At 44.4% G+C, this 21,990-nt stretch overlaps 1 protein-coding gene across 18 annotated transcripts in view; it reads left to right on the top strand.

The window, feature by feature from the left end:
* dlg1b (discs large MAGUK scaffold protein 1b) overlaps positions 1-21,990 on the top strand; it is a 123,639-nt gene that overhangs the window by 53,219 nt on the left and 48,430 nt on the right. For 3 of the 18 annotated variants that reach the window (XM_054743727.2, XM_070541514.1, XM_015956438.3), the window contains exon 1: positions 1,838-2,918. The exons of the other annotated variants lie outside the window; for them this stretch is intronic. In XM_054743727.2, the coding sequence (XP_054599702.2) occupies positions 2,664-2,918 (255 nt within the window). In that variant the 5' untranslated portion in view covers positions 1,838-2,663. Of the gene's footprint in view, positions 1-1,837; positions 2,919-21,990 lie in introns of those variants that run through there. 18 annotated transcript variants of the gene reach the window in all.

The following is a 21,990-nucleotide window of genomic DNA, read 5'->3' as shown; positions in this document are numbered from 1 at the left end:
TGGTGATGAGAGGTCAAACTTCTACGGCAGGGCTTTCTAACCCTTGACCTGCAGGGCCACTATCCAGCATGTTTTGATTGTTTCTCTTCTCCACCATACCCGATTTAAAGGCAACATCCCCAGTTTTGCGTGTCATCAAGCTCTGCAGAAGCCCGTTAATCACCTGCTGGGGCTAGTATATGGGAGCAGATAAACCTCTGGAACAGCCAGGGTGGTTACCCAGGAGAATCATGGTTGGAGAACACTGGTCTAGGGGCTCCATGAGAAGACAGGGCTTTTCCTGCATTCAAATTTGCGTGGCGGCCGCCTCCAGCTAATTTTGTGCCGCCCCAGCCTGATTTCACTCTGCCCCCAGCTATATTGATGTTATTTTAACTGCAGTAGCACTTCCTTTCTCTTTCACCTCTGTCTCCGTGTCTGGTCGGAATTAAAAAGCATTCAGAAACAATAGTAGCGCACACTGTGGTCATCTGGATGCAGTGGAGGAAAATGAAGAAACCAGCAAAGGCACAAAGGCAGAACCAGTCCAAAGTTTGGGATCAAAGTGTAGCTACACACAGATTGGCTAATGCTAAAGCTAACGGGTAGCAGTCTCACCATCAACTGGCGCACAGAAAAATATATGATGATCGTAAAACTATGAAAGACTAAACTCTACAAGCGGATGAAAAGTCGCCACCATCCTATTTATTCTGCATCCTGCAGCGCTATGGATCAGAACCGCTGCAGAGACGCATTACATTACTGCTACAAGTCTGCTCCACACGCAGGAGCAGGAATTATGGCAAGCAATTGTAGTATATAATTCACAAACGCTTCTATCTTTGAACATAATTTGAACTGGATTCAGGGTATCCGCGGGTCCTTAAAAAGTCTTAAAAAGTCTTAAACTTACTTTTCCAAATTTAAGGCCTTGAAAATCCTTAAAAATGACAAATAATCCTTAAATCCAGTTTCCAAAGGTCTTAAATTACCAAAGACCCAATAAACAAGATTATTTTATTTCTATAAAAATTTTCGTGAATTTTTAGTTAGTGTTCAGCATTTTTTGTGTACGATGTTGGCGTAAGCGGAACCGTACACATGCAGTTGGTTGTAAAAGGGGGCTGTTTTTATATGAGCACATTAGCTGGTTAAGCTAGTGGGAGCTTGCGCCATGGGAAGTGCAAGTTTAATGGTAACTGGATGGTTAATCCCACGTTCACGACGTGGTTAGCACCGGATCCAGGCAATAGCTGGAAATTATAGCTTAAATGTAATTTTAAAAATAGCTTAAATTTGGACAAAGTGGCCTTAAAAAAGGTCTTAAAAAGTCTTAAATTTGGCTCCCTTAAACCTGCAGATACCCTGGGATTATTGCCAACCCGTACATATTAGTCATTTCACCATTACATTGTTAGCAGCAGAAATTAAATGTTATTACCATTTCCATAAATGCATGTTAATGAAATGCATTATATTTTACTGGATATATTTATGTGTTATTTTGACTAAGATGAGTGTTATTAATACAAACCTAAAATGTTACTGAAATGTAGGTCAAATAATTAAAAATATTTTTACTATAAATATCAGATGGGAAAAAGGGAACTAAACACCAATCTAATGCATATTATTGAGCCTTTTATAATAAGAGTCTGTTATTTCAGCCTGATAATTTTTTTGTTTTATTTCATATTTTTTAGCAGCAAACCAGTTATGTTTCACTTGAAACATTGTCAAATGGAATATTCTATTTTATCAACAGAAGCTTAGATTAGAACACTTAACGAAAAAATATTTGGCCTTTAAAAAAGTGTGACAGTTGAATGCACAGAGTATGCATGTGCTGCCGTATGGTCAGGATGGTAAAACGATGGTACTACCACCTCTGCCTCAAATAGAGCCAGGAAAAACCCTGGAAGAAGACCACTTTCCTTTCTGTTTTAGTTTGTAGGATGCGTCTGGACTGAGACTGACGTTTCTCTTCCTTCGTGACCCCAAACATTTGCCCTCATCCACAGAAACAAACCACATTTAATCTCTGTTCTAAGCTGAGCTGAAAAATGAAGATCATTTAAATCTGATGTGTTGGAGGAACCAAATAATTCAGTAATTTTGTTGTTTTGAGTTGTAGTTTAGAAGTTTCATCACTCATCAGGCTCCTCCTTTTTCTGCCTCCTCTTCTCTTCTGTCTCTCCATCTTATCTCCTGGTCTGGTTCTTCCTGTGTTATACTCCTCATCCCTCCTTTTCTTCTGACTGTGTTCCCTCCTCTTCCTCTGTCCTACATCACTCTACCTTCCCTGAGGATACACCCCCACTCTCTTTCGCGTTCAGCCCTCCTCGTTTCCGATGAGTCATGTGACCAACTTCTGTCGCCCCCGCCGCCTCCTCCCTCCCAAGCGACCAATCACACCCCCACAGAGAAGAGCAGCACGCGCACACACAAACACACAGCAGCACTCTACATCACCAGTCAGAGCAGGGAGGAGGAGAGGCTGAGAGGAGGACACCAAGCAGGAGATTGAGGGAGAGGAGTCACAGCCTAAGAGGAGAGAATATATTCTGCCTGAGGAGAAGGAGGAGGAGGTTGGAGGGGGAGAGGGTCTCCCTGAATGAAGGAAGAGCTTTGGGAGTCGTTTCCTCCCCGCCGCGATGGAGCGACGCGAGGAATGAGGGCGGATGGTGAGAGCAGGGAGCAGCAGCAGCAGCAGTGGAGGAGGAGGTGGAGAGGCAGGAGGTGCAGGCGAAGGAGGAGAGGGAGGCGCAGGGGGTGGCGGGCGGCAGCGCTCCCGGAGGAGACGGCTGTCGGCCAATTGCCCCAGCAGCAACAAGATGTCCCCCAGCTCCAACAAGGGGGAGTGTTTCTCACCCATGCTGTGCCACTGCAAGGTGGCTTGCACCAACAGCACCATCTCCCTCATGTTCGGCTGCAAGGTGGGTGGTGTGGGGATAAAGGGGAGAAGAGGCACGTGGGGGTCTGTGAGAAGGCGGGCATAACACAGGTTGTCATTTAAAGATTATTTTATAAAGTTTGATGTTTAAAATATTTTCCTCTAAAAGCCTCTTTTCTTGATACAGGTCACCATTATAATCTGAGTTTAGACTTGTTTACTCCGAGTTCACGCCATCTTCACTTTGACCAGCTCAAACTACCTTGTTTACATTTTAACAGCTGCCAGCAAAAAAGACCATTAATAGTACATACTGCATTTCCCCAAAAGCCTCCTGTCCATTTTCATTTTATTAGAAGAACCCATTAAGGTAGACCTGTAACTGTAGACTGGACCCATGACTGTAGACTGGACTTGTACCTGTAGTCTAGACTGTAGACTATAGACTGGACCTGTACCTGTAGTCTAGACTGTAGACTACCTGTAGTCTAGACTGTAGACTATAGACTGGACCTGTACCTGTCGTCTAGACTGTAGACTGGACGTGGACCTGTACCTGTCGTCTAGACTGTAGACTGGACGTGGACCTGTACCTGTAGTCTAGACTGTAAACTATAGACTGGACCTGTACCTGTAGTCTAGACTGTAGACTGGACCTGCACCTGTAGTCTAGACTGTAAACTATAGACTGGACCTGCACCAGTAGTCTAGACTGTAAACTATAGACTGGACCTGCACCTGTAGTCTAGACTGTAAACTATAGACTGGACCTGTACCTGTCGTCTAGACTGTAGACTGGACGTGGACCTGTACCTGTAGTCTAGACTGTAAACTATAGACTGGACCTGTACCTGTAGTCTAGACTATAGACTGGACCTGCACCTGTAGTCTAGACTGTAAACTATATACTGGACCTGCACCTGTAGTCTAGACTGTAAACTATAGACTGGACCTGCACCTGTAGTCTAGACTGTAGACTATAGACTGGACCTGTACCTGTAGTCTAGACTGTAGACCGGACCTGCACCTGTAGTCTAGACTGTAAACTATAGACTGGACCTGCACCTGTAGTCTAGACTGTAACCTATAGATTCGACCTGTACCTCTAGTCTAGACTGTAGACTGGACTTTTACCTGTAGTTTAGACTGTAAACTATAGACTGTACCTGTACCTGTAGTCTAGACTGTAGACTGGACCTGTACCTGTAGTCTGGGCTGTAGACTATAGACTGGACCCGTACCTGTAGTCTATACTGTAGACTGGACCTTTACCTGTAGTCTGGGCTGTAGACTATAGACTGGACCCGTACCTGTAGTCTATACTGTAGACTGGACCTGTGCCTGTAGTCTGGGCTGTAGACTATAGACTGGACCCGTACCGGTAGTCTAGACTGTAGACTGGACCGGGACCTGTAGTCTGGACTGTAGACTGGACCTGAACCTGTAGTCTAGACTGTAGACTGGACCTGTACCTGTAGTCTAGACTGTAGACTGAACTTGTACCTGTAGTTTAGACTGTAGACTATAGACTGGACCTGTTCCTGTAGTCTAGACTGTAGACTGGACCTGTACCTGTAGTCTAGACTGTAACCTATAGATTGGACCTGTACATGTAGTATCAGGGGTGGACCGTTAAAGCGCCCGAGCGCCAATGGCGCTAAATTTTCTCGTCGGGCGGTAAATACTTGACGACTTACCGCCCCGGTGGCGCCCAAGCTTTATTTGTCATTTACACACCGGCTTTCACCTGCATCATGGCCCCGCCCTGTAGGAAGCTGCCGTTTTCGTTTCGCGCGCGTAAACCTGCGCGCCTCTAGCCACGTACTGCACTTGTACAATTCGTGCACGTACTGCACGATTCTAGTTATAGTCACGTGAACTACAAGTTCACTGTTAAAGACGAAGTGGAACCACGCTAGAAACACACGAGCACGCAGGGAGATGCCGCCGGCACAGGAATGGGATTTCTTGATGAAATCTCCGGCAAAACGCTTTAAAACTGGTGAGGAGAAGCGAGACAGTTCGAAACGGTATGAAGCAGAGAAGCGTGTGCGTAGGAGGAATGATTCTTGGCGGTTTAAAGAAGACGGGAGGCGCAGAGAATGACCGTGTTCGAGTTGAGCAGCAGCTCGCCTGGAAAACAGACGAGAGCAGACGGAAGCAGCAGGGGGAGTGGCTGAAAGCCGGCGTTTACGCCGGGGACACACCGGCCGCGGAAGCGCTGAGAAGCGAATCGCTCACGAAATTCGGCCGCTGCTCAGTTCGGATCAGGCGCGCCCCCCAGTCGAGGCGCGCCTCGGCTCAGCTGTAGTTTTTCCTCCATTTCCTCAGCTCTTTTCCTCTCTCTCTCTCGTGTGTGTGTGTGTGTGTGAGTGAGTGAGTGAGTGAGTGAGTGAGTGAGTGAGTGAGTGAGTGAGTGAGTGAGAGAGAGAGAGAGAGAGAGAGAGAGAGAGAGAGAGAGAGAGAGAGAGAGAGAGAGAGAGAGAGAGAGAGAGAGAGAGCCTATGGTGTGAACCAAATGTTTCTGCCAGTTGAATCTCATCATTATCATTTAAAACGGTTCAGTTGTTATTTTGACTCGTTTTGGCAGCTGACCAGTGGGGCCGGTAGATTCTTGGCAGGGCCGGTAAATATTCAGAGTTACCGGCCCGGCTGGCCGGTTGGTTTTGAAGTTAATGTCCACCCCTGAGTATAGACTGTAGACTGGACTTGTACCTGTAGTTTAGACTGTAAAGTATAGACTGTACCTGTCCCTGTAGTCTAGACTGTAGACTGGACTTGTACCTGTAGTCTAGACTGTAAACTATAGACTGGACCTGTTTCTGTAGTCTAGACTGTAGACTGGACCTGTACCTGTAGTCTAGACTGTAGACTGGACCTGTACCTGTAGTCTGGGCTGTAGACTGTAGACTGGACCTGAACCTGTAGTCTAGACTGTAGACTGGATCTGTACCTGTAGTCTAGACTTTAGATTGTAGACTGGACCTGTACCTGTAGTCTAGACTGTAGACTGAACTTGTACCTGTAGTTTAGACTGTAGACTATAGACTGGACCTGTTCCTGTAGTCTAGACTGTAGACTGGACCTGTACCTGTAGTCTAGACTGTAACCTATAGATTGGACCTGTACCTGTAGTCTAGACTGTAGACTGGACTTGTACCTGTAGTTTAGACTGTAAAGTATAGACTGTACCTGTCCCTGTAGTCTAGACTGTAGACTGGACTTGTACCTGTAGTCTAGACTGTAAACTATAGACTGGACGTGTTTCTGTAGTCTAGACTGTAGACTGGACCTGTTTCTGTAGTCTAGACTGTAGACTGGACCTGTACCTGTACTCTAGACTGTAGACTGGACCTGTACCTGTAGTCTGGGCTGTAGACTATAGACTGGACCCGTACCTGTAGTCTAGACTGTAGACTGGACCTGTACCTGTAGTCTGGGCTGTAGACTATAGACTGGACCCATACCTGTAGTCTAGATTGTAGACTGGACCTGTACCTGTAGTCTGGGCTGTAGACTGGATCTGAACCTGTGTTCTAGACTGTAGACTGGACCTGTACTTGTAGTCTAGACTTTAGATTGTAGACTGGACCTGTACCTGTAGTCTAGACTGTAGACTGAACTTATACCTGTAGTCTAGACTGTAGATTGGACCTGTACCTTTAGTCTAGACTGTAACCTATAGATTGGACCTGGACCTGTAGTCTAGACTGTAGACTGGACTTGTACCTGTAGTTTAGACTATAAACTATAGACTGTACCTGTACCTGTAGTCTAGACTGTAGACTGGACTTGTACCTGTAGTCTAGACTGTAAACTATAGACTGGACCTGTACCTGTAGTCTAGACTGTAGACTGGACCTGTACCTGTAGTCTGGGCTGTAGACTATAGACTGGACCCGTACCTGTAGTCTAGACTGTAGACTGGACCTGTACCTGTAGTCTAGACTGTAGACTGGACCTGTACCTGTAGTCTGGGCTGTAGACTATAGACTGGACCCGTACCTGTAGTCTAGACTGTAGACTGGACCTGTACCTGTAGTCTGGGCTGTAGACTGGACCTGAACCTGCAGTCTAGACTGTAGACTGGACCTGTACCTGTAGTCTAGACTTTAGATTGTAGACTGGACCTGTACTTGTAGTCCAGACTTTAGATTGTATACTGGACCTGTACCTGTAGTCTAGACTGTAGACTGAACTTGTACCTGTAGTTTAGACTGTAGACTATAGACTGGGCCTGTTCCTGTAGTCTAGACTGTAGACTGGACCTGTACCAACGCTGTAATCCACCCGCTTCTTAAAAAACCGAGTCTCAACCCCTCTCTCCATAGCAGCTTCAAACCCATCTCTAAACTTCCGTTCATCTCCAAGATCTTGGAAAAGGTTGTGGCTAAACAACTCACAGCTGCTCTTGATGAACATAACATCTATGATAGCTTCCAGTCAGGTTTTCGTAGAGCTCATTCTACTGAAACAGCTCTTCTTAGGGTCTCTAATGACCTTCTGACTCAGTGATGCAGGGGACTGTTCTGTTCTGGTCCTGCTGGACCTGACTGCAGCCTTTGACACTGTTGACCATCACCTGCTACTGGAGAGGCTGAGAGACTGGGTAGGCCTATCAGGATCTGCTCTGGAGTGGTTCTCCTCTTATCTCTCTGAGCGCTCCTTTTCTGTGGTCGTCTCCAAGTTTAGGTCCTCCACCACCTCTCTTACCCATGGTGTCCCACAAGGTTCTGTGCTGGGGCCTCTACTCTTCCTCCTCTATCTGCTTCCTCTTCAGCACATCCTGAGCTCCTTCAAATGAATCTCCTACCATCTTTATGCAGATGACATCCATCTGTACATCTCCTTTAAGCCCCATGAGATGTCTAAGCTGCAGCTGTTACACACCTGCTTAGACTCTATCAAAGCCTGGATGGCTGGGAGCTTTCTTCAGCTGAATGAAGATAAGACTGAGATCCTCATCTGTGCCCCAGACAAGCTGGTTCCCAAAGTCAGAGACTCTCTTGGTCAGCTTGCTTGCCACACCAAACCTTCCGTCAGGAATCTTGGCGTGACCTTTGACCCAGCTCTCACCCTGGATTCTCATGTCAGTTCCCTCGTTCGCTCTTCCTTCTTCCATCTCAGGAACATTGCTAAGCTGAGTCCCATTCTGTCTCGGTCTGAACTTGAGACAGTTCTCCACACCTTCATCTCCTCACGCTTAGACTACTGTAACTCTCTTTTCACGTGTCTGAGCAGAACCTCCCTGAACCGTCTACAGTTGGTTCAGAATGCCTGTGCTCGGCTTCTGACAAAGTCCTCCATACACACCCACATCACCCTGCTTCTCCTCCAGCTTCACTGGCTGCCAATAAACTTCAGGGTTCATTTCAAGATCCTGGTTCTGGTCTATAGGGCCTTACATGGACAAGCACCATCTTACATTGGTGATCTTCTTAGTCCTTACACCCCCAGCAGGTCCCTGAGGTCCAGTGATCAAAGCCTACTGGTTGTGCAGCGCACCAAGCTAAAGACCAAAGGTGACCGATCATTTGCTGCTGTGGCCCCCAGACTCTGGAACTCTCTCCCCCTGAGCCTGAGATCAGTGGACTCGGTGGACTCCTTTAAAAAGCAGCTGAAGAATAACTTGTTCAAGCTGGCTTTTGTATGACCTTCTTCACCACTCTCTTTATTTTGCTCTCCCCACCTATTCCACCTTCCTCAGGATCCACTGATTTCCCTCTTTCCTATTCACTCTCTCTTTCTTAACATTTTTTTAATCGCAATAGCTTATTCTTGTTCATTTAAAATATATTTTTAAAAATTTTCAAAATGCTTTTTTATATTTTTACAATTTTTATATTTTTTGTTTTTGTTTTTGTGAAGCGCCTCGTGATTTTTATCTTGAGAGGCGCTATAGAAATGATATTTTCTTCTTCTTCTACCTGTAGTTTAGACTGTAGACTATAGACTGGACCTGTATCTGTTGTCTAGATTGTAGACTGGACCTGGACCTGTAGTCTAGACTGTAGACTGGACTTGTACCTGTAGTTTAGACTGTAAACTATAGACTGTACCTGTACCTGTAGTCTAGACTGTAGACTGGACCTGTACCTGTAGTCTAGACTGTAGACTGGACCTGTACCTGTAGTCTGGGCTGTAGACTATAGACTGGACCCGTACCTGTAGTCTATACTGTAGACTGGACCTTTACCTGTAGTCTGGGCTGTAGACTATAGACTGGACCCGTACCTGTAGTCTATACTGTAGACTGGACCTGTACCTGTAGTCTGGGCTGTAGACTATAGACTGGACCCGTACCGGTAGTCTAGACTGTAGACTGGACCTGGACCTGTAGTCTGGACTGTAGACTGGACCTGAACCTGTAGTCTAGACTGTAGACTGGACCTGTACCTGTAGTCTAGACTTTAGATTGTAGACTGGACCTATACTTGTAGTCTAGACTTTAGATTGTAGACTGGACCCGTACCTGTAGTCTAGACTGTAGACTGGACCGGTACCTGTAGTCTAGACTGTAGACTGGACCTGTACCTGTAGTCTGGGCTGTAGACTATAGACTGGACCCGTACCTGTAGTCTAGACTGTAGACTGGACCTGAACCTGTAGTCTAGACTGTAGACTGGACCTGTACCTGTAGTCTAGACTGTAGACTGAACTTGTACCTGTAGTTTAGACTGTAGACTATAGACTGGACCTGTTCCTGTAGTCTAGACTGTAGACTGGACCTGTACCTGTAGTCTAGACTGTAGACTGGACTTGTACCTGTAGTTTAGACTGTAAAGTATAGACTGTACCTGTCCCTGTAGTCTAGACTGTAGACTGGACTTGTACCTGTAGTCTAGACTGTAAACTATAGACTGGACCTTTTTCTGTAGTCTAGACTGTAGACTGGACCTGTACCTGTAGTCTAGACTGTAGACTGGACCTGTACCTGTAGTCTGGGCTGTAGACTGTAGACTGGACCTGAACCTGTAGTCTAGACTGTAGACTGGACCTGTACCTGTAGTCTAGACTTTAGATTGTAGACTGGACCTGTACCTGTAGTCTAGACTGTAGACTGAACTTGTACCTGTAGTTTAGACTGTAGACTATAGACTGGACCTGTTCCTGTAGTCTAGACTGTTGACTGGACCTGTACCTGTAGTCTAGACTGTAACCTATAGATTGGACCTGTACCTGTAGTCTAGACTGTAGACTGGACTTGTACCTGTAGTTTAGACTGTAAAGTATAGACTGTACCCGTCCCTGTAGTCTAGACTGTAGACTGGACCTGTACCTGTAGTCTGGGCTGTAGACTATAGACTGGACCCATACCTGTAGTCTAGACTGTAGACTGGACCTGTACCTGTAGTCTAGACTGTAGACTGGACCTGTACCTGTAGTCTGGGCTGTAGACTATAGACTGGACCCGTACCTGTAGTCTAGACTGTAGACTGGACCTGTACCTGTAGTCTGGGCTGTAGACTGGACCTGAACCTGCAGTCTAGACTGTAGACTGGACCTGTACCTGTAGTCTAGACTTTAGATTGTAGACTGGACCTGTACTTGTAGTCCAGACTTTAGATTGTATACTGGACCTGTACCTGTAGTCTAGACTGTAGACTGAACTTGTACCATTAGTTTAGACTGTAGACTGGACCTGTACCAACGCTGTAATCCACCCGCTTCTTAAAAAACCGAGTCTCAACCCCTCTCTCCATAGCAGCTTCAGACCCATCTCTAAACTTCCGTTCATCTCCAAGATCTTGGAAAAGGTTGTGGCTAAACAACTCACAGCTGCTCTTGATGAACATAACATCTATGATAGCTTCCAGTCAGGTTTTCGTAGAGCTCATTCTACTGAAACAGCTCTTCTTAGGGTCTCTAATGACCTTCTGACTCAGTGATGCAGGGGACTGTTCTGTTCTGGTCCTGCTGGACCTGACTGCAGCCTTTGACACTGTTGACCATCACCTGCTACTGGAGAGGCTGAGAGACTGGGTAGGCCTATCAGGATCTGCTCTGGAGTGGTTCTCCTCTTATCTCTCTGAGCGCTCCTTTTCTGTGGTCGTCTCCAAGTTTAGGTCCTCCACCACCTCTCTTACCCATGGTGTCCCACAAGGTTCTGTGCTGGGGCCTCTACTCTTCCTCCTCTATCTGCTTCCTCTTCAGCACATCCTGAGCTCCTTCAAATGAATCTCCTACCATCTTTATGCAGATGACATCCATCTGTACATCTCCTTTAAGCCCCATGAGATGTCTAAGCTGCAGCTGTTACACACCTGCTTAGACTCTATCAAAGCCTGGATGGCTGGGAGCTTTCTTCAGCTGAATGAAGATAAGACTGAGATCCTCATCTGTGCCCCAGACAAGCTGGTTCCCAAAGTCAGAGACTCTCTTGGTCAGCTTGCTTGCCACACCAAACCTTCCGTCAGGAATCTTGGCGTGACCTTTGACCCAGCTCTCACCCTGGATTCTCATGTCAGTTCCCTTGTTCGCTCTTCCTTCTTCCATCTCAGGAACATTGCTAAGCTGAGTCCCATTCTGTCTCGGTCTGAACTTGAGACAGTTCTCCACACCTTCATCTCCTCACGCTTAGACTACTGTAACTCTCTTTTCACGTGTCTGAGCAGAACCTCCCTGAACCGTCTACAGTTGGTTCAGAATGCCTGTGCTCGGCTTCTGACAAAGTCCTCCATACACACCCACATCACCCCGCTTCTCCTCCAGCTTCACTGGCTGCCAATAAACTTCAGGGTTCATTTCAAGATCCTGGTTCTGGTCTATAGGGCCTTACATGGACAAGCACCATCTTACATTGGTGATCTTCTTAGTCCTTACACCCCCAGCAGGTCCCTGAGGTCCAGTGATCAAAGCCTACTGGTTGTGCAGCGCACCAAGCTAAAGACCAAAGGTGACCGATCATTTGCTGCTGTGGCCCCCAGACTCTGGAACTCTCTCCCCCTGAGCCTGAGATCAGTGGACTCAGTGGACTCCTTTAAAAAGCAGCTGAAGACTAACTTGTTCAAGCTGGCTTTTGTATGACCTTCTTCACCACTCTCTCTTTATTCTGCTCTCCCCACCTATTCCACCTTCCTCAGGATCCACTGATTTCCCTCTTTCCTATTCACTCTCTCTTTCTTAACATTTTTTTAATCGCAATAGCTTATTCTTGCTCATTTAAAATATATTTTTAAAAATTTTCAAAATGCTTTTTTATATTTTTACAATTTTTATATTTTTTGTTTTTGTGAAGCGCCTCGTGATTTTTATCTTGAGAGGCGCTATAGAAATGATATTTTCTTCTTCTTCTACCTGTAGTTTAGACTGTAGACTATAGACTGGACCTGTATCTGTTGTCTAGATTGTAGACTGGACCTGTACCTGCAGTCTAGACTGTAGACTGGACCTGTACCTGTAGTTTAGACTGTAGACTATAGACTGGACCTATACCTGTAGTTTAGACTGTAGACTATAGACCAGACCTGTACCTGTAGTCTAGACTTTAGACCGTAGACCGGACCTGTAACAAAAATGGATCTGTAGATCTGTGACAGTAGACAGCAGCTGCAAGTATAGACTGTACTCATAACTGCAGAGTAGACCTGTGATTAGAGATTGGACTAATAACTGTAGAGTAGACCTGCGACTGTAGCCCGCACTGTTAACAATAGACTGGAACGGTAACTGTAGACTGGACATATGAGTGTAAATCTAGAACTAGGATAAATGTTTAGTTTTACAGCTGTCACACTCAGAGTTTTGTATTTATACAAAATCCTTCAGAGGATTAATGTCACACTGACAGTTTTTTCATAGTAGCATCCCTGCAACATGGAACACCATGTACTCATGCAGCTGAAACCAGTGAACTCGTTCTGCTTCCAGTGGATGGCTACTTGTATATATAAGGTTTAAGTCCAACTGAAGCTGTGAGCAGAAACTGTGACCACATCAACTTTGTGTGTGCGTGACATGCTGCTGTCACAGGACAGTAGTCAGAAACACTGATGTTCAGAGAATCTTAAAAATCCATAACAACCAACAAACTTCAATATAATGTGGCATCAAATTTCTGCTCCTTGCCTTTCAGACATTGCTGATGGATTAAACATACTCAGCTTCTAACTGTATGACAGAAAGCAATTCTATTGGCTGTTTTTTGTTTTTGGCTCATGGCATCGACCAATCAGAGGCTTTGTTTTCTCCAACTTTGAGCCTTGATTGGCTGTCAGGGAGAATCAGGGGAAGGCGGTTGCACATTCAAATTCAATTCAAATTCAAATTCAAAATACTTTATTAATCCCAGAGGGAAATTGATTGCTGTAGTAAATGGCCTGTATTTGATAAAGCGCCTTCTAGAGTCCTGGAACCCCTCAAGGCGCTTTACAACACAATCAGTCATTCACCCATTCACACACACATTCACACACTGGTGGGGATGAGCTACAATGTAGCCACAGCTGCCCTGGGGCGCACTGACAGAGGCGAGGCTGCCGAGCACTGGCGCCACCAGTCCCTCCGACCACCACCAGCAGGCAACGTGGGTTAAGTGTCTTGCCCAAGGACACAATGACAGCGACAGACTGAGCGGGGCTCGAACCTGCAACCTTCCGATTGCGGGGCGAGCACTTAACTCCTGTGCCACCGTCGCCCCTCAGTAGTAGCTCAGAATAATAATAATAATCAAGTCATCAAAGAGTTGTTGTATATTACAATGGCTGTTGGCTGGAAGGATCTCCAGTAGCGGTCAGTGTTGCAGCGAAACTGAAGAAGCCTCTGTCGTACAGTCTTGTGAAGAAAATACTCAGGGTTGTCCATAATTTTCTTGATTCTCTGGAGAATCCTTCTTTGCATTATCTCCTCCAGTGGTTCCACAGTCGCCCCCAGAACAGAACCAGCCTTTGTTATTAGGCTGTTGAGCCTTTTCAGGTCCCTGCTTCAGATTCTACTACCCCAACAGATGATGGCTGAAGAGATTACACTCTCAACAACAGACTTGTAGAAGATCTGCAGCATCTTGCTACAGACATTGAAGGACCTAAGCATCCTCAAGAAGTGCAGTCTGCTGTGTCCCTTGTAAACGGCTTTGCTGTTCTTTCTCCAGTCCAGTTTGTTGTCCAGGTGAACTCCAAGGTATTTGTTTTCCTCAACCACCTCCACTTCTTCTCCCATGATGGAAACAGTGTTTGACTCCACCCTGTTTCTTCTGAAGTCTAAAATCATCTCCTTTGTTTTGTTCATGTTCAAGGTCAGATGATTGTTTCCACACCATGCCACAAAGCGCTCCACCGGCTCTCTGTACTCAGCTTGCTGTCCATCTCTGATACACCCGACAACTGCAGAGTCATCTGAGTATTTCTGTAGATCTACCTTCTGTACACAGGTCTCTGATTTGTACTGGAAGTCTGATGTGTACAGGGTGAAAGGGAATGGTGAGAGTACAGTCCCCTGTGGTGCTCCAATGTTACTGATCGCCTGGTTTGATGTGCAGTTCTTCAGCCTCACAAACGGTGGTCTGTTTGTCAGGTAGTCTTTAATCCAGGCAATAGTTGAGGCCCCCACCTGTGTCTTCTGGAGTTTCTGGCAAAGTACATCAGGGTGAATTGTGTTAAATTTCACTGGAGAAATCAACGAAAATGACATGTGCATGAGTGGTGTCCATGTGCTGTTCAGGGAAACGACAGACCAGAACCTGCAGCTGATGAGCTGTCAGAACCACTCAGAGGAAAGGAAGTAACATTAATCTCACCTGAGTTTTAAACACCTAAGTTCATTGGCCTATATGTCATATGGTGCCTTATAGAGTCCTAGAACCTTCCAAGATGCTTTACACTTACAGAATAACACTTAGAAAAAAATGAAAGTTAACAGCTGAAATAGCAGGAAATAATACAGTTAAAGAGCAGATTGTAGACGAAAGTAGTAGAGTGTGGAAAGTGGTCAGTATGTCCTCCAGCAGTCTAAAGCCTGATTTATGCTTCTCCGTCTGAGTCAGTGCGGAGACACACAACGCCATTATCCGTCCTTGCGTAGGGCTCCGGCAGGCACGCAAGTACGTACGGAGTCGAGCCCACTTTTTTAAACATCCGTCAAACGAGACTGATTATGCAAGCTTGTGATTGGTCAGGACGCTGCTGTTGTTTACAGCGCCGCCGTTGCAAAGAGCCGAGGATAACAAACGGCAGACACGGAGAAGTTTGAAGAATACCTCGCGAAAAAACTCTAAAAGTATGAACGTTTAATTCCCCCGTGACTGGAGGAGTGAAAAGATGCACAGCAAGCGTTTTATTTGTGGACGGAAATGACAGGAAACATGGGTTTAGAGGTGGGGAGCGCATGAAGACATGAGAGACAAATATGTCCCTGTTAAAAGTCTCTTATATACACAAAAAACACAATATAAACACACTATCTTGGACCGATACATGACAGGATACCACAGAACAGCGCTACGCCCTCTGTTGTCCTGCCGAGGAATTGCTTTGCAACACTCTCCAGGAGACAGAGAAGTATGGAAGCAAAATGCTTCCGTCAATCTGTGCGTGTCTGTCCCTTTCGGAGCTGACGGAGAAGCATAAACCAGGCTTAAGCCTATAGCAACATAACTACAGAGATAACTGGATAACCTAGTCTTTTAGATGGAGGCATGTTGGAGGCAGGGCAAGGGAGAGCCGTCTTTACCGACTGTACACTCCACCTCCCTCTACTCCCCCACTTGTCCAGATATAGGCTAACATCAGATTTTAACCATAGACCCTGTCAAATAAAAATGTTTTGAGCATAGTCTTAAAAGTAGACAAGGTGTCTGCCTCAAGGACTAAAGCTGGGAGTTGGTTGCTCAAGAGCAGAGCCTGATAGCTAAAAGATCTGCCTCCCATCCTATTTTTAGATATTCTGGGAACCACTAGTAAACCTGCAGTCTGAGAGCGAAGTGCTTGGTTAGGAACGTATGGAACAATCAGGTCACTGATGTACGATGGAGCTTGATTATTAAGAGCTTTATTTGTGAGAAGGAGGATCTTAAAATCTATTCTGAATTTAACAGACATCCAATGTAGGGGAGCTAAGACAGGAGAGATGTGATCTCTTTTTAATTCTCATCAGAACTCTAGCTGCAGCATTTTGGACAAGCTGAAGACTTTTAACTACATTCTGTGGACTTCCTGAGAGTAATGAATTACAGTAATCTAGTCTTGATGTAATAAATGCATGAACTAGTTTTTCAGCATCACCCCTGGAAAGGATGCATCTAATCTTAGCAATATTCTGAAGGTGGAAAAAGGAAATTCTACAAACCCGTTTACCGTGGGATTTGAATGACATGTCCTGGTCGAAGATAACACCAAGGTTCCCTGCTTTGTTCTTGGAGACTAATTTAATGCCATTCAGGTCTTGACTAAGCAATTTCCTTTTCTGAATTTCTGGTCCAATGATGAGAACTTCCGTCTTGTCTTGATTTAAAAGCAAAAAGTTTTGAGTCATCCAATTTTTTAGGTCTTCAAGACAAGCATGTAATCTAACTAACCGATTAGGTTCATCAGGGTTAATGGATAAATATAACTGAGTATTGTCAGCATAACAGTGAAAGTTTGTCCCATGCTGTCTAATGATTTTACCAATTGGAAGCACATATATAGTAAAAAGAATTGGTTCAAGCACTGAACCCTTTGGTACTCAACAAGTAACTGTGGAGTAGGGTTGTCACGGTGTGAAAATTTAACCTCACGGTTATTGTGACCAAAATTATCACGGTTTTTGGTATTACCGCAGCATTTTTTTAAACGTGTTACATTTTCAGACAACTACATAAACCCTGTATATCAGGAAAATATTGTCCTCAGTTTGTGTCAAATTTTTGCCAAAAATTTGTTATTTTGTAATGTTGTTTATTTGTTTACATTTTTCTCCTTTAGTCTTTAAAATAGCAATATTTGCCCATAACTTCTTAATTTTTGTCTGTTTGATGTCATCATTTTACAAATATTAGACCAGATGATACTCAAGTAGCCTTCTAATCAGATACTTTTTTTACCTTTGAGTAATAAACCCTATATCAGGAAAATATTGTCCTCGGTTTGTGTCCTTCCAGTGAGCTTTGCAGATTTGGGAAAATGTCATCAGGCAGTAATCATTGTTAAATTCATAATTATTCTCTGAGAGAGACCAACTCTCATCTGCCCCTGGGAGCCCCGTAATGCATAGCGTCATTTCAGTATGGGGGTGTCCGCGACACGGTTTATATGCAGGTAGCGGCGCTGCGGCTGCTTTATATAGCGAAGCGTTGCTGCCTTTCACAGACACTTTTTCTGCACGTGCTGCAAACAGGATAGCCGTCTTCTTTCATCTGTCCCTCGGCATTATTCAAATATCCAAAAAATGCCCATACTTCCGACTTTGTCTTCTTTGAGGGATAATAAATGTCCTCCTGAGTACTGCCGTCTCCTCCTTTGGCCATTATTTCAGCTTTAGCTTCAAGAAAGTTTTGGTTGTAAACAAAGTGCGCATGTGCCGCCGGCAACTTCAGCAGATGATTCGGTGGCTGGTAAGGGTCACCACGCCTACACCACAGCCATGGTTGTCCACCGAGATAATATAGTTTTTTTTTAAAACAAGACTGTTATTATTTTTGTCAACTTTTTTTTTTACCGGGGTTTATCGCTACACCGGTTACAGTGACAACCCTACCGTGGAGTATGAAGATTTGTCATGTACATTTACAAAATAAAATCTATCAGACAAGTAGGATTAAAACCAGCCTAGCACTGTTCCTTTGATCCCTACAACATGTTCAAGCCTTTCTTAAAGAACATTGTGATCAACTGTGTCAAAGGCAGCACTGAGGTCTAACAAGACTAGAACAGACAAAAGATTCTTATCTGAGGCCATGAGAATATCATTTGTAACTTTCACTAATGCAGTTTCAGTGCTGTGATGCTCTCTAAAACCAGACTGAAATTCCTCGAACAGATCATTAGTGTTTAAATGCTCACATACTTGGATGGCCACTATTTTCTCCAGGACTTTGGATAAAAATGGAAGGTTAGATATTGGTCTATAATTCATTGGGTCATCAACATTATATCAAGCTTTTTACAAATCAAACACAAGGTACGGCATGATAATTAAAATATAAATACAATTAAACAAAATAAATATAAAATCATATCAGATAGGCCAGAACAGTCACTTGTAATCCCACATGATCTGTTTTCAATAGTACACTGATTGTTGTAACCGTAGACTGCACAGGAACGGGCATAGTTGCTCATCTGCATTGATTTTGGAGACCCATCCAACATGGCGGTAATGCTGTTACACTCTCCAGCACCCCAATGGGGCGTCTACATATTCTTGTCTATGATTTGCGCAGCTCACTCTCATACAGACGAGTGTTGTGTTTGACATGTTTTTATTTCTTAACTCACCTCACACAGCCCAGAGTTTCTACTTTAAAACTCGTATTAAATAATAAGCGTCCTCCGTGCCGTATTTTTATTGTAGGATGAAAACTTTACATCAGTTGTCACAGCGCTAAAGTTCAGCAGACATGTTTGTCGCTGCAGGCCTGCTCAGTGTGAGAGAAGGGGGGGAGAGGCGACACGATGCTGTCTCTACACAGACTCCACAGTTAGAGCCAGCGACAGTCAACTGGTTTGACCTGCTCTGAAAGACGTTGATCAGAATTTGCAGATCACATTTTTTTGACAGCGATTGGGAGCGTGAAACCATCATGCATCACTCTACAGCGTCCGTGCAGGAACTCGCCGAGGAACTTTTATCTGCTGTACTTAAATCACGCAGATGTGTGAAAAATTCATAATTTAATGGAACAAATAAACCGAAACAGTACGCAAGTGGACCGAACCGAAACTGTTCGAATAACCCCTATGAACTGTTACACCGCTAGTATTCTGCCACTAGGTCACAGTGTATCCACATCCGTGTGCGACAAGTGAAAGTAGCTATCCACAAATTATCCCTAAAGGTTCAGGAAGGAAAAGATTGGTGCAGAAGGAATGGTGTTTCAAGAAAGATGGAAATGTGAATACATGTTTATGCTTCATCACAATTGTCACACTTCATCTTAATCACAATTGTCTATTTTTTGCTAATTTTAAATATATTTTTAACCATTTTCTAAGTTATATTTTTACTTTTACATTTTTTGTTTTTGTGAAGTGCCTCGTGATTTTTATCTTGAGAGGCGCTATAGAATAGATATTTTCTTCTTCTTCTTCTTCAAAGAGAAAAACCAGAATGTCCTTAGTCATTAGTGTCCATGCTACAAGCAGTTGTGTCTGCAGTGTCTCCGTCCTCAATTTTGGACGAGTTGTAAACACTCTCCTACTCAGCGCCGAGTTTAAGCCCAGAAATTGAGATTTCAACCGCTCAGTAATCTGTTCCTGTCCGACATAGACAGCTCACCAACCAACCTCCAGACGGAGTTGATTTAACTCCAGTTTAGCGACACGCTCCAGTCAGAATGACTCTGTAGCTGCTACAGCTTTTATCTCTCCTGCCCGACACCAACCCAACTGTGTGGCCTAGCTGCTCAGATGCTTTCCATGTTCAGCAGCACAAACCTGTGTGAGCACTTTTTGTTTGTGATGAAGATGAACAGAACAACACAGCTCCTTCCTCAGCTTAGAACCCAACCCCACAGGTGCAGGTGTCTGGCTGGAACAGGTGAGCATCACAGTAAATCAGAGTGGAGCGAACTGAGCTACAATTTTGGTTTTATGCACTTTTTCTGCTCTAAAGCATGAAAGCTATTAGATGAGATATTTTCATTTAAGAGAATTATTGTTTTTTTTTTGTTGTTGTTGGCCTGTGAAAAAAGATCTAACCTACTTTAAAATAGGAGCTAGGAAGAGTACAGATGGATGGATATAATAGAAAATGTCTGTTGTCCCTCAGTGGGGAAAGTTTGGTGTCACATCAGCAATTACATTCATTACGGGAGCAAAAAGGAGAGTAAAATTATAAATAAACAACAAGAAAACGTAACAGAAATACTCAGAAGATAAAAAATTTAAATATGCTGAATATGAGATTGCTCATCATCTCCTGATGACCTACTCCCATTATGATGATGAATTACAGAATATCTTTGACGACCTGGCTCCTCTGAAAACACGAATACCGTAAATCCTCTAATACAGGCCCGGGCCTGTATTTGACTCAAGCCCATCAAGCGCCAGGCCTTTATTGGAAGGAGGACCAGAATTAGAGGCAGGCCTCAATTTCTATTTGAGCAAAATGAACTAATGGTTCGCTGGAGTTTTTGACAATTAAAATTGCGCCCACATTTTCAAAGTTAAGCCCTCTCCCCCCTCCCCCTGCGCAGCAGCCGCAAACTCACTGATGCGCCTGCAGCCTCTCGGAGTTCCTGCTGCTCTAAACATTAAAATAATTATTTCATTTTCTGTTCCTCACTTCTGATTACCTTCAATGGTGTCTGTTTGTTGCAACCACCAGGTACAAAAACTAACTTGTTTTTATTTGACTATTTTTATGTCCTGCCTGTTTATTATCTTCCTGCATCTCCTCTCAATCCTAAAGAAAAACTGCTACCTGGGTTCATATATATTCACCTCATGAGTTACCTTTGAACTGCAGTTCTAAAAGATCTACCGACCGCAAAAACAGCGGAGTGCTTGCCGGCCACATCAGTTAGGTGCATCACCGAGGACAAAACAGGTGATGCGCCCTGATCCACAGCAGCGAAACGCATCAGGCACAAATAAAAGAATAAAAGACAGAAAACATAAAAGGAAATGAGCCGACATGAACAATCGCGTGTTAAATTAGTTTTTGAGGTGGCGACATCTGATTTGATAATGTTACTGTGGCCGTGCTCAGGACGCAGATGTCTGGAGCGTGTCAACAATCAGAGCTTTGAATGCGCAAGCTGGTTAAGGTTAGGATGGGGGTGAGGGGAAGGTTAAATTGCAAGAGGGTAAACGTCACAATTTGGTTAAATGTCCGTTTTACGGCGGGTGTCAGTATCGACGCTCTGGCACAGTGCGTTGCCTCCCGACGCGCAGGAGCTTGTCACCTGCTGACAGCAGGCTGCTGTCTTTTCCATGAACTGCATCTTGCCGGTCATTATCACGTGACAGCGACTAGTCGATGACAGGCATAAAAAGTCACTATAGAGCGGTGAAGTCAACTAGTGACTAGTTCATACAACCCCTGCTACTGCTCCCCAGAGTGTTCTGCAGCATAATCAGCACGTTCTCTTTGAACTTGATATCAAATTTTCGCCTCCTCTTTGTCTCCGCACGGTTAAAGTTACCCTCGCGGTCTATCACTGGCAAATCAAAAGTGTGACGAATGACACAATCTCCCCCCCCCCCCCCCCCCCCCGTACTTGCTCGTTACCACATTCCACCCGGCCACAATAAAAAACCGGCCATTATTCACCGACTCCGACACAGGCTAAAATATGATACCCAGCAGTTAATTAAATACAGGCTAATATTAGAGGATTTATGGTTGTTTCTAATTCTGCTCCGTGGTATACAGCTAACTTACGCAAACTAAAACGTTAAGGCCGTCATCTGGGGAGACTGTGTAGGAAAACAGCACTGCAAAGCCATAAGGATGAATACCGTCTCCATTTGCTAAAGTATATAGAAGAAATCGCTGAAGCTAAAGCTACTTATTACGCCACTCAAATTGGCTCTGCAAATGGTAACTCAAGGACACTAATACTTTAAATAGACTGATTAAGCCTCAAAATATCCTTAACTATCATTTTAATTCAAATGACAATTGCAGCCAATATATGGCAGGCTATCCGCGGGTCCTTAAAAAGTCTTAAATTTGCTTTTCCAAATTTAAGGTCTTAAAAATCCTTAAAAATGACAAATAATCCTTAAATGCAGTTTCCAAAGGTCTTAAATTACCACAAAGACCCAATAAAAAAGATTCTTTAATTTCTATAAAATTTTCATGAATGTCTAGTTAGTGTTCACCTTTTTTGTGTGTGATATTGGCGTAAGCGAAACCGTACACATTCAGTTGGTTGTGAAAGGGGATATTTTTAGATGAGGACATTAGCTGGTTAAGCTAGTGGGAGCTTGCGCCATGGGGAAGTGAAAGTTTAATGGTAACGGGATGGCTAA

Source organism: Nothobranchius furzeri, chromosome 11 (genome assembly GCF_043380555.1).
Source record: "Nothobranchius furzeri strain GRZ-AD chromosome 11, NfurGRZ-RIMD1, whole genome shotgun sequence".
NCBI lineage: Eukaryota > Metazoa > Chordata > Actinopteri > Cyprinodontiformes > Nothobranchiidae > Nothobranchius > Nothobranchius furzeri.
The sequence above is the reverse complement of the archived record's forward strand: the minus strand, read 5'-3'. Positions and strand labels throughout refer to the sequence as shown.